Source organism: Pelophylax lessonae (genome assembly GCF_965119305.1).
Source record: "Pelophylax lessonae genome assembly, chromosome: 3".
In the NCBI taxonomy this organism is placed as follows: domain Eukaryota; kingdom Metazoa; phylum Chordata; class Amphibia; order Anura; family Ranidae; genus Pelophylax; species Pelophylax lessonae.
The window spans coordinates 575,607,420-575,620,894 of NC_138770.1; the positions used below are offsets into that span (position 1 = coordinate 575,607,420).

Sequence of the window (13,475 nt, forward strand, 5' to 3'; positions counted from 1 at the left end):
TTGAAATGCTTGACTTTCACGCATGTTTGGGAGTAGCTGATTTTTATCCTTTTATTATCAAACTCGCTGACGATAATGCGTTAGGCTGGTGAGCCCTTTCTTTGTTTTGTATCTACAGTGCTTGGTCGACCGCCCCGGTCTTAGGGGGCAGCAAAGTCTAGCCATAGTGGATGCCAAGTAGGAGTACAAGTTCCAAGATCGAGGCAGCCTGAGGACCAGGTTCTGAGCGCAGGAGTAGGGTGCTGAGCAGCACTAATCTTTTTCTGGTCCAGTTCCTTCCTCACTGATGCAATTAAGTTGCTGCATGCTGAAGACGCTACATCTAACCAGGGAGTCAATGCATGCCTGACAAAGTGTTTTCTTCCAAAGTTCAGGAAACTTTGCATGAAGGGCATTTCTTTTTAACCATTAGGTCAGAACTTTTAGCCTGCCAGAACGAAAAGAAAAAACAAACACCAAACAAAATCCTTCTAATGAATCAGCCTATAAACCTCAGGGTCACCTAGGTGCACAGGAAGTATCAGAATAAGCCCCCTTGTGCCCAGACAGGCCACCAGGGAGGGAAAAGAGAGAAGGAGAGAGACCCCACAGTAAAATAAGGGCAAGTACCCAATTACCTGGGCCTTGCTGGTACCTGTCACACCTGCTGCGGAGCCTCAGTCCATAGCGGTGCTGGCAGTGTGTTCCGATAGCTTCAGGATACCGGTTCCGGATTCCCAAAGCGTCTCTATGCCGGACCGGAAATAAGCACCAGCCCTGTTCCTCCCCTGTCCCCCTGCGCCCGCTCCACGAGCGCCGCCTCTCCCGGATACCTCTCTTCCGGCCGAACGAGCGTCTTCTCGTATTCGGAAAGACGGCGGCAAATTCAAAAATGGAGCGGCGGTGGACAAAAAAAAAAAAAAAAAAAAAGATTCACCGCCAGTTGTTGTCGCCTAGGGGCTGGCTGCACTCACAAGTGGTTCTGGCTCCCTGAGCACTGAAGGGGAAGAGGGAGCCCCATACAGCACTGCCAATCGTGTGGATGAGAGGAACAAACTCTCCAAAAGATTAAAGGCAAGGTGGAGGCAGGGAGCCTGGTCTCCTAGGACAGCACCTTAAGAGCCCCTAACTCCCCACTTGGGTGTTCATCGGCTGGAGGAAATAAAAAAACTGAGCAACTGAGGAGAAGCCTCCTTTAAAGCTTGGTGGAATGGGTGTTTCCTGTTGATGAGAGGGATGATCCATCTCTCAAGGTGCTGTCCTGAAAGACATTTAGGGGAAAAAGGTGTAAAAACACTGCAAGAGACAACTCCTACCGTGCTGGCAGCACCACCCAGTCGCCAGGCACAAAGCACCAAGCGATCCTCAGCAGAGAGGCAGAGAAGCCCACCAGACTCACCACCAAGCAGAAACAGGCACCTGCAGCCACCAGGATAATCTGCACTGCATGCGCTGTGATCAGGAAGTAAAAAGATCCAGGAATCGGCACCAGGGGATGAGGAGGGGCTCCCACCACTAAAATCGACACCCACAGGGCTTCACTGACATTGCCGCCGCTATGTTCAATGGCAAACAGCAAAATTGCCGCCGGACTACACAAACATGGCCGCCGCGCACTGAAACACAGGCTACAACGTGGTGGCACCATGAGGCTTCCAGGGACTCAGGAGAGATCCCTAGGCCTAAAGGACCAGACCCAGGCAGGACGGGGGGCCCTGGCAAGAGCGTCCGGTGGCCGGCAGCGTAAAACTCGCATCTCACAGGAAAAATCCAGGAGAAAAAAAATTCTATCTAAAAAATGGCAGCAGCAGACATCCCAGCAAGTAACTAGCTCCTTACTCCTAACTAGGCAGAAAAAAAAAAAAAAACCTGAGTACCTAGGGAGAGGGAGTGTATCTCCTGGGACTGCCAATAGGCGTAGCCAGATTATTTTTCTGCCTAGTGTCCTACTCCTGTTGGAAGGCAGGATAACCCAATGGGTATGAAGATCAGGAGCTGTGTCCGTCAATGAACGAAAGAGAAAACTACGTTTCTGGGAACTTTACGTTATCGTTTCCATTAATTTGCAACTCGGATTCAATCTTCGTATACAGCAAACGTATTTAGCATACCCTACATACACTGGTTTTAATGACATCTACACCTTTTTTTGGTAAGCTAAACAAACTCACCTCCATAAGAGTTTCTCTTAAGTTTAGCCTCTTTTCTATAAGCTGACCATGTTCTTTAAGAAAAGTACATAGAAACAAGCTGAGGTTTTGAATAAAGTTCTGCTCATCATCTTTTCCATTGGCGTATGCAAGGCGAATATTTGTGTTCAGTGGCAGCATCTGTACAGAAAAGAAAGTCTCAATTGTGTTTAAATAATAGGACTAGCATTTATTGAAGACTGTTGCCAGTGGCAGCTACCAACATTGTAGAACCACCTTAAAGCGGAGATCCAGCCATTTCACTCACCTGTCCAACGGTCCAGCGATGCGGCCGCCCGAAGCCTCGATCTTCTCCCTCGGCGCCAGCATCACTGCTGTGGGCACCCGGCTGTGACAGTTTGCGGCTTCACAGCCGGGTACCCACTGCGCATGCGCGAGTCGCGCTGCGCGTCTGGATTGGCCGGCAATGTTCTGGGACCTCTGACATGTCCCAGAAGATTGCAGGGAGGGAGGGGGAGAGGAGAGAGGGGGAGAGGAGAACTTCCGTTCAGGGCGCCGCGGCGATCCGAGCGGAAGTGGGAGCGGGTACCTGTCAAAACTAGGTACCCGCCCCCCCCCCAAAAAAAAATGACATGCCAAATGTGGCATGTCAGGGGGTTAGAATACCTAAAATGGAAGTTCCATTTTTGGGTGGAAATCCGCTTTAAGTTGGCAGGATCTTTTTGGGATCTGGAATATTTATCCATGCTGTACTTCAATTTTGTAAATATAGTAAGTATAACAGAAGACCTAGTTCTGCAGTCTGTTTTCTAGGTCAGAGTTAATCCATCACTTGAGTGTTTTTGGGAGAATGAAAAAATATTTTTAATTTTCTTCATCTATTATAAAAACACACACTTTCATGGCTTACCTGCTTTAGTTGCATCATTGTCAAAGTGAAAAGTGTTACAAACTGCTCCTCATACTGGCTGACACTAACTCCAGCTATTTCAGTGAGACATTTTAAAGACACATTTCGAAACATTGGAACATTTAAGAACTGGAAAGAAACAAAAAACACAAAAAGGCATAAATATTTTGCCACCAATGGCGAAAACACACACACACACACAACCACTCTCACAACCACTCTCACACACACTCTCACACACACTCTCACACACACTCTCACACACACTCTCACACACACTCTCACACACACTCTCACACTGAGCACTATACCTTATAAATTAATGTGCTTATCAGTTTGGTTTCAAATATATATCCCAATGGAATCCAGTTAAGAAATCTGAGAAGGGTTTCCAAAGTTGCATGGACAAGTGGGGCATTTTGGGAGTTTTCCTTTGTAAAAGTGAAGAAAAACATTTTAAAATTCAAAAATAAATATTTCAAATTTTGGAAAAGTCAAAACTAAAAAAACAATATGCAGGTAAAAAAAAAAAAAACAGTATTAATGAGTATTTACTTATTAAAATATCAGAAAAGAATGTTCTAGCATTTGCCTGTCTGTTTATCAATCATAGGACGGAACTAGAAAAATAAAAAAAATCAAGCAGAGCAATATTAAAGAAAATGTTTACAAATATAAAAAGAAGTAGCTAAAGGCAAAGACAAATGGTATGTTTTGCAGTTCTCATGATAGCAAGCCTGTTACGCCTAAGGGCTTGCTGACACCACATCCCACATGTTCAGTGTGCAATTCCATGTGCACGTTTACATGCATTAGCATGTACGTAGTTTACAAATATATTAGCGCAGCGCTCCTATTAAACAGACCACTAAACTCACCCAATGTAAAATTGTATTTCATGCCACTATAGGGCTAGGTTCACACCTTGAATGGGCTGCTGTGCCCTGCATCACGTAGGAAAAAGTCCCTGCACCATTTTTTAAGTCGCAGCCCGCACAGCAATCCAGGGTTCCCAGTGTGGGTGCGTGCCCTTACGATTAGGGGAACCAGCCTGTGGGTCCCGAGTCTCGCTGTGCGGGTAGTTGCACCTGCGGGAATTTGTGCCGATCCTAGCCTAAGTGCTGAAAATCTATGAAGAATTATGCAAACAAGGTAAAAAATAAACATACTAAAAAATAAATATTTTCTAGTGCAATCCAATACAGAAGAGAAAAAAAAAAAAAGGGCTTGTTCACAATCTTCGCTGTGTAAAAACTTCCCCCAGTGCTATCACCCTTAAGTAAAAGTGTCATGTACGTGTTTAAAAAAAAAACCTCTCTGAGGAATTCCAAACAGAACATAACGCATCAGATGGAGGTGCCTGCTGATGTCATCCTGCTGGGTGGGGTACCATCAAGTCCACATGGTTCTACTGAGGAAATTGGAATTCTGCAGACTTGTATGAAAGGCTGATCAATTCCCAGTTTGTGTTTTGTCATTTTAATACATTTTATCACTCATATATGAGAAATACTTAAAGTGGTTGTAAATGTTTACATATATCCAGTTAAGAAACTAGACTCAGGTGACACCCAATCCTACACAAATTGTACTTATTTTTAGGCATTTGCCTTGATATTCTTGTAAAACTGAGATTAAGGCAGGCCATACACGGTGTGAATTTCTACAGTCCGTGATCATCACTAGCGGCTATAGCAGCATCTGGCAGGCTGGTTGTATCCCAGTTGATCAACTTGGTACATTCAGCCTGCCCATTACCAGTTAGAATCTCGGCCGGTTCCAGCTAGATCTATATTTTTTTTTTTTTTGTAGCTTAATAATTTTATCTTTTGTTTGCATAATTGTTCAAAGAATTGCAACACTTGTAGCGGCATTGCATTGAATTATATTTTTATATTGGGGAGCTTTGATGCACTTTTATAGTGGTGTATTTAGTAAAAACACTGCAAATTTTTGTGAGAATCACAAGATAGTGGGAGTGGCTCTTGTCCGATATTGTTGATAGGAAGGAAGGAGTGTTTAAAGACACGCAGGGGCTTTTGTAAATCTCCAATTTGCAAATGCATAAAGGGAGCGAAAAAAAAAAATAAAATAAGAAAACACAGCATGTTACAAACTTGTTCCTATGTAAACACACATGAAAACCACAAAGGTGTAAACTAGGCTCATTAAAATACATTGTTTTTTTTTTTTTTGCATATGCATTCATACGGTGCTTAAAAACGCGTTCAACTGCATCTGGTGTAAATGAAAACTAAGATATGCATGTTTAGCAGCATTTCATATTTATGCATACTTACCATGACAAATTGACAGAGCTGAAATATCTTTGAGAACTCATTACACATGCTGCAAAAAATAAGAAAAAAAAAAACAAGACTATTTGTATAGCAAACTTACACAGTATTTACAGTGTTCAACTCCAGAATGTGTAATAAATTAAAAAAAATATCAGTGTCCCATACCTGCTGAAATAATCATAGTAATAAAAAAAAGCAGCAAACTACACAACCCTTCCAGGAACCGTCTCCACCTGGGCTTGCAAGAGAATGCTGCAGAGAACATTGTGAGGTTTGAGAAGCCAAATGCCAGGGCCTAGCACTGTCACTTCACAGTGTAGTAAGAGATATCGGTCGGCTTTACAGATGCCCAGATCACTTTAAGTGAAAAGTCCACTGAAAAAAAATTATACCATGCTTAGGGCCTAAGGATGGCAAGTGGTTTAGAAAAAAATATTGTAGAGGAATAAACACGTGAAAGTACACCCCACAGAAATTGCCGACTTTCAATATACTGTACAACAGTGAACAGGCAAGCAGATGCGCATTTAAACAGCGTCTACAGATAAAGGCGATATACTTGAACAAAAACAGAAAATTGGTACACTTATTTATTCCCAAACTAGAAAATGAAAATAATCTGTAACAATGAAAAAGTACATCCCTACATATTAATTTAATAAAGGATGTGCTGCAAAAAAGCTCAAGAAGTGTAAAACGTGTAAAAAATTATTATGGAACCTTTAAAATTAAATAAAGTGACAATGCAGCCCAGAATCAAAATAAAATGAGTGAATACTTTAAAATGTGTGCAAAAAAATATCCCAAGATAGAGATTATATGCAACAACAAATGATGAATGGACCTTTAATCATAAAGCGTAAAATACAACGTTAACCACTTCTGGACCGGAAGGTTTTACCACCTTAATGACCAGGCCATTTTTTGTGATATGCGCTGTTTAAACTGACAGTTGCGCAGTCGTGCGACGCTGAACCCAAATAAAATTGATGTCCTTTTTTCCCCACAAATAGAGCTTTCTTTGCGTGGTATTTGACCACCTGTGTATTATTTTTTGCGTTATAAACAAAAAACACAATTCTGGGGGGAAACTCTTTACTTTCTGCTATAAAATATTACCAATAAAAAAAAAAATATAATATATATATATATATATATATATATATATATATATATATATATATATATATATATATACATACATACATACATATACACACACACTTTTTTTTTTTTAAATCATTTTAGGCCAATATGTATTCTGCTACATATTTTTGGTAAAAAAAAATTCCCATCAAGTGTATATCGATTTGCGCAAAACTTATCAGGTTTACAAACTAGGGGAAAGATTTACGGCATTTTTATTTATTTTTTTTACTGGTAAACTAGGACTGTGACATTGTGGCGGACAGATCGGGCACCTGACATTACTACAGTAATTGGTGCTACAAATATGCACTGTTCCTGTACTGACATGGGCAGGGAAGTGGTTAACACCAGGGGCGATCAAAGGGTTAAAATGTGTCCCCAGGGGGTGGTTTCTAGGGACACATTCTTCCTGCAGCTGTCTGCTCATTTGGAGGTCAAAAAAACTTGCAAAATCATGTGCATTTAGTTGGGTCCTACCAAATTTGCAAAAATTGCAAAAGTTTGCATAACTGGCTGGGTACTGAAGGTTTAGCTCCTTTGTCAGGGATAGGCGTTTGAGTGGAGGAAATTCCTCAAATTTGTGGCAATGTGTTGGCACACTGACTCCCTGTGACTGTGCCTGCAGCCTTGTGCTGCCATCTGCTGGCCTGGCATGTTACAAAACTAGTTTCGAAACTTTTTGATTCCACCTTGTATTTTTGAAAGTGCATATTTTGTTTTAGATACATAGTTAGTTTTATTTATATAACCTTCTTGTTTTAGGTGTTAAACACCTAATATTTAAAGCAGGGTCACAATTATTTTGCACACTCAACAGAACATAGTGACAGTAGCTTGATAATTATTTTATTACACCTTTGGCACAGAGTTATTATACTTAAAATAGTCTAGGAGAGCAACATTGGAGTCGTTAACAGGCAGAGACATTATTTAGGCCCTGTATAGATAGACTATACATGGGTGGTTAATGTACCAATATGGGCAGTGCTCATTGCTCATGTTTTTCTTTATTACACAAAACAATACATTGGGGAAAATGTATTTATAGGCCCCTTTGCGTGTTATACGTTATACACACTATTAGGATGCGAAAGGCACTCAATTTTATTTGTTGACCCCCAATTGTGATGAAACAGTATGCTGTATCTTCTGCAGACTTTTGTTACCTTTTGTTTTTTTTTCTCCAAGTTTTGAATGTCGTTTTTATTTTTTTGTACCAAGGCCATTTTTTGTATGTACCCTGTACTTTGGGTGTTAGACTCGGTCCACACTAGCACGACTTGTCAGGCGACTTGACCGCTAGAGGACCCGTTATAATAGGAGCGACACAGGTCCTGTACTACTTCGGGGCGACCTCGGAGCGACTTGCATAGACTTCCATTATGTGAAGGTCGCTCCGAAGTCGTGGTGCATGGCAATGCACAAGTCGCCCCCGAAGTAGTACAGAGTCGTGTCGCCTAAGCGCCGGTTCACACTACCGCGACGCTACTTTAGGTGGCGACCTCCGAGGTCGCGGTGCGAGCAGCGCGCCGCGACCTCGGAGCGGCCGCCACGGACTTCATAACATTGAAGTCTATGGCGGTCGCCTCCTGGTCGCCCCAAAGAAGCTCCGGACCCCTTTTCTAGGTCGGAGCGACTTGTGTCGCTCCTATTAGAACGGGTCCGTAGCTTCCCTATGGGAGGCGACCTGTGAGGCGACCAGGTCGCCTCACAGGTCGCCCTAGTGTGAACCGGCACTTAGTGTGAAACAACTCTTAACAACACAAACCTTTGTTTGTCCAATAAAAAAATTAAAGGGTTAAAAAAACAAAACAAAAACTGATATTTCACGGCCTACTTCTCTTGGGGATTTGTTTGAGTTTGTTCTGCACTCCTGTGACCCACATTCAGCAGACAGCAGGTTAACGTCCACTGTTGGCTGACATCACTCACTCACAGAGTGGAAAGATTCTGACTAATGTCAGGATCCACCCAGATGCCTGAGCGGTAGCAGGCTCAACCTGCTATGGGGAGACTAAGCCAGCTGCTCCTGCTCTATGCACAGCTCAATGCTCCAGGGGAGCATTGGAGGGACAGAGCAGAAAATCAGTGACTGACAGTCACCGGCTCTCTGCTCACTGAAGACCAAGAACTGAGTGATCAGCGGTGTTCGATCCTTCAGCTGTTGGTCTTTAACCACTTAAGGACCGCCCTTCATACATTTACTGAGGCAGGGCAGCCATAAGTGCAAAGGTGGGCACCATGGGGCACGCACCACCGGAGCCACGCTCCCGCTGTGACTGGACACAGCGGGAGCCAATCAGCAGGTCCGGCGGCCGCGATGGTCACCAGCCACCTTTCGATCGTTCAGGAGAATGACAGAAAGGCAGTCTGCCTATGTAAACAAGGCAGACCGCCATTCTGTCAGACAGGAAGAGAGATCTTGTCTTTCTACCAACCAGGAACATAGTTCCCTCTCTTCCTGCAGTCAGCCCATCCCACACAGTTAGAAAGCACTCCCTAGGAGCACACTTAACCCTTTGATCGCCCGATGTTAACCCCCCATTTATACAGGAACAGTGCATTTTGTTTTAGCACAAGTCACTGGTCCCCAAAGAGTCACTTAGTGTCAGATTTGTCCGCCGCAATGTCGCCGTCCTGCAAAAAAAAAAAAAAAAACGACCATAAATCTATCCCATAGTTTGTAAAATGCTATAACTTTTGCGCAAACCAATCAATATACGCTTTTTGGAATTTATTTTTACCAACATTATGTAGCAGAATACAAATTGGCCTAAACTGATAAAGAAATTTGATTTACATTTTTTAGTTGAACATGTTCTATAGCACAAAGTAAAGTTGTTTTTTTTCTTCAAAACTGTAGGTCTTTTTTTGGTTTATAGCACAAAAGATAAAAAACGCAGTGGTGTTTAAATACCACAAAATAAATAAGCTATTGGGGGGGGGGGGGGGCTGGATTTTTGTAAGAGCTTACCGTAAAAACCTGTTCTCTGAAGTTCGACAGACATGGCTCTGCTTAATCATAGACTATAGGGTTATGCTCCTCCCACTAGGGATAGGCACTAGTTGGAAAAAAAGCTTGTCCATGCCTATACGGGCTGTCCCAGCCGGCATAGCCCCTCAGGCTCTGCTATATTCAATTGTGTTGCAAGCAGTGACAGAAAAAGACCCCATAACTCAAAAGTAGAGGGGCAGATGCTGCGTCTGTCGCACTTCAGAGAAAATGATTTTACGGTAAGTTCTTATAAAAATCCAGTTCTCTCTATCGTTCGACAGACGCAGCTCTGCTTAATCAGACTATAGGGATGTCCCTAAGCAGTAAAAACAGGAGGGGTGGGAACAAGACAGGAACAAAGTTGCCACCTTGCAAACTTGTAGCACCGACGCCTGATGGCGAAAAGCCCAGGAGGCACTCAGCACTCTAGTAGAATGCACCTTCACTGGAGGAAAAGGAGGAATCTGACCCTTCAGTGAATAGACCTGTACCACCGCCTGTCTGATCCATCTGGAAATGTTTGCTGCAGACGCAGCCAGTCCCTTACGGGGTCCATCCAAAAGGACAAAAAGAGCGTCTGATTTCCTGAAGGATGCACCAGGGCGTCTGTGGAGTCAGGCAGAGGATCTCGAGACCTGGCTACGAATCTCTGCACATTCTTGTTGAGGCAGGAGGCAAACAGATCGACCTCGGGGGTCCCCCTCCGAACATAGGTGAAACCCATCCGGGTGTAGGGACCACTCCCCTTGAACCAACACCTGATGACTCAGGTAATCCGCCTGCCAGTTTTCCACACCTGGGTTGTGTACAGCAGAAGGCTGGGAACAAATCTTTCTGCTCAAGTATAAAATCTCAGCCACCTCCTTGGACACTCCTGGTGCCCCCCTGATGATCGATGTAAGCCACAGTCGTGGCGTTGTCCGATTGAACCGGAACCAGACAATCGCGTAGGCGAGTTGTCCAGTGACTCAAAGTTTGTCCGAGGGGAGGAAAACCCTGGCCAAGGCTGAATCCAGATTCAGGCCTAGGTACTCCAGTCTCAGGACCGGGGTCAATGCGGATTCGGAGTTCGGACAGTGACCTCCAGTTCTCCAACAGAACCGAATGAGGGACTTGTCTCAACAGAAGATCGTCCAGGTTTCCCAGTACCGCAATCCCCCTCTGTCACAGCAATGCTAACACCAGAGCCAGAACCTTGGTAAACATCCTGGGAACGGAGGTGAGACCAAAGGGTAACGCCAAAAATCGATAATACTGCTCAACTAACGCCAAGCGAAGAAACCACTGGTGTCCACAATAGATAGGGATTTCCACTACCGTACGGATAAACTCCACCCAAAACCTCTGTAGCCGCATAAAGCGGTTCAGGGCTTTAAGATCTAGGATGGGGCGCACCTTGCCTTCTTTTCTGGGCACAGTGAACAGGTTTGAATAAAACCCCTGAAAGCATTCCGAAGATGGAACCAGCACAATCACCATTTGCGACACACACCTTTCACGTCCCTTAACCTGACTGGGGACAATAGATGATTGGACGGAAGAACCTGTCTCGTGGACAAGACCGAAATTCGATTTTGTATCTGAAACTGATCAATTTGTAAACCAATTATCCTGAATCAAGGAAGTCCAGGGTTCCCGGAAAAATCGAAGACGTCACCCCGCCCCAGACTCGGGTGACCCTGCATGCAGACGAGTGTTTGTCTGCCGGTCCGGATTTGCCGCTCTTGGACTTACCGGGCGCGAGGCTTCTTAGACCCCCCCATCCAAAGATCAAAACGGTTTACCTTTTTCCTGTGACCCAGAGGCATGAAAAAGACATTTATGAACAGTAAAGGAAGGCCTCCGCCTAGAATGCGGCACCTTGCCTTTAGAGAATTGGGGTAGATTAGTGCTCTTACCCCCCATGATACCTTTGATCAACATGTTCAGAGAGGCTCCGAATAGCTTCTCCCCTGGAAAAAGACGTGCAGTCCTGGTCAGTGTCAAAACTAAAGTAACACAGAAGAAAAAATAAAAAATGCGCTGCATGCCAGTCCCGCCTTCGGAACACAAGAAAATGGCTCCTATACATCATCAATAGGGAATTTCAGAAAATGGTTGCCCATACAAACAAAACAAATGGGTACAAAGGGGTCATGAACCATGGCAAAATGGCTGCCCCCATGCAGTCTCCGGGACCCCCAAAAGGGGTCACAGAACAAAAAGCAAGTAAAGGTTGTCTCTTTTTTGGGGTACAATGAAGCATGACCGCGCAATTGTCAGTTAAAGCAACGCAGTGCTGTATCGAAAAAAATGGCCTGGTCATTAACCACTTCTGGACCGGAAGATTTTCCCCCTTAATGACCAGCCCATATTTTGCGATTCGGCACTGCGTTACTTTAACGGACAATTGCCCGGTCATGCAACGCTGTATCAAAACAAAACTGATGTTCTTTTTTTCCCACAAATAGAGCTTTCTTTTGGTGGTATTTGTTCAACTCTGCGATTTTTATTTTTTTGCGCTATAAACAAAAAATGAGCGACAATTCTGGGGAAAAATAAATAAATAAATATAAATATTATATATATATATATATATATATATATATATATATATATATATATATATATATATATATTATATTATATATATATTTTTTTTTTCCCATTCCCAAAAAAAAAAAAAAAAAAAAAAAAAATTAAATACATTTCAAAATCAAAATTTAACATTTTATGCCAATTTGTTTTGTGCTACATATTTTTGGTATAAAAAAAAATAAAAAAAAAAATTTAGAATTAGAGTGATTATAACTGTATGGGGCGGGGCTTATGGAATGACCATAGAGACCTGTGATCCTATATAGAAGGATCACAGGAGCTCTGATCATTCCAGAGAGAATAATAGTCAGCTATGTTTACAATAGCGGACTGTTCTCTCTCTTAGCGGGGAGCAGCGATCGCTGGTGTCAGGCGGCAATCGGAGCCCCATAGCTGCCAGCGCGCGACTGACGTAGCCCTACGTCTTTTCGCACAGGAGGGCCAGCCTGCCGCAGTATATATGCGGTGGGCGGTCCGGAACCGGTTAAGGGGGTAAAACCTTCTGGAGCGGAAGTGGTTAAAGCAAATACTTCAAGGTATTTTCTGAAAGACAAAGCGAGTCTTAAAAATGTATTTTTTTGGAAAACCCAGGAAAGATGATTGGGAGCCATTGAGAACTACTGTGATAGCGCTGTGAGTGGCCACAGCTATCACATGGTACAGGAAAGGTGGTGCTTGGCCCTGTACCATCCGATCACTATGACCAATCACAGTAGTTCTCAATGGCTGTATGAATGGCAGCCATGGCATGCGATCACACGGCACCACGGCACGGCACGGTACTAAGGATCAGGGATTTGCTGTGTCTTATGGATACAGTGGTAACAAGATCACGCTGCTGCACACCCCCAGGGGGCATGTACAATGCGCAAACCTGAATGGACATATGGGTAACAGCCTCCCAGGTCGACACTAGTCCTGCTCGCCATATATATGCAGTGGCCAGGTGAGAAGCAGTTAAATAGGTAGAGTTCATGAATTCTGATACAAAGTTGTGATCTAATTAAAGAGGGTTGTTTGATCATGGTAACAGTACACATGCTTGGCCTAAATTGAGGGCAGCATTTTCAGTAAAATGTCTACAGTAAAGCAAGGTGGTAGAAATGTTATGGTTTGGGGTTGTTTTGCTGTCCCAAGGACTGGGAAGATTGTATTTATCAATAATGAATTCCGGACCTTATCAAAGTGCGCTTGATGAGAATGGGAGGCCACCTGTCAAAAAGTTGAAACCATACTAAATCTTTCAACACAAAAGATACAAAAGCACACTAGCAATTTCACCAAGGAAAACCTAAAAAAAAAAAATAAAAAAATAGAGTTATTGACTGGCTTACTCAGAGAGTCTTGATTTGAAATTCTATTGAAGAGCTGTGGTAGGTTTGATAACTGGCAGCTCATGAAAGGAAACCCACATC

The 13,475-nt window shown here is 43.4% G+C and overlaps 1 protein-coding gene across 1 annotated transcript in view; it reads right to left on the reverse strand.

The window, feature by feature from the left end:
• The window catches only part of XPO1 (exportin 1), a 144,195-nt gene that overhangs the window by 52,729 nt on the left and 77,991 nt on the right, over positions 1 to 13,475 (reverse strand). Inside the window, exons 8-11 of the mRNA XM_082249577.1 lie at positions 5,340 to 5,388; positions 3,351 to 3,470; positions 3,040 to 3,168; positions 2,151 to 2,309 (exon numbers count right to left, since the gene is read on the reverse strand). Of these exons, the coding sequence (XP_082105703.1) occupies positions 2,151 to 2,309; positions 3,040 to 3,168; positions 3,351 to 3,470; positions 5,340 to 5,388 (457 nt within the window). The remainder of the gene's footprint in view (positions 1 to 2,150; positions 2,310 to 3,039; positions 3,169 to 3,350; positions 3,471 to 5,339; positions 5,389 to 13,475) is intronic.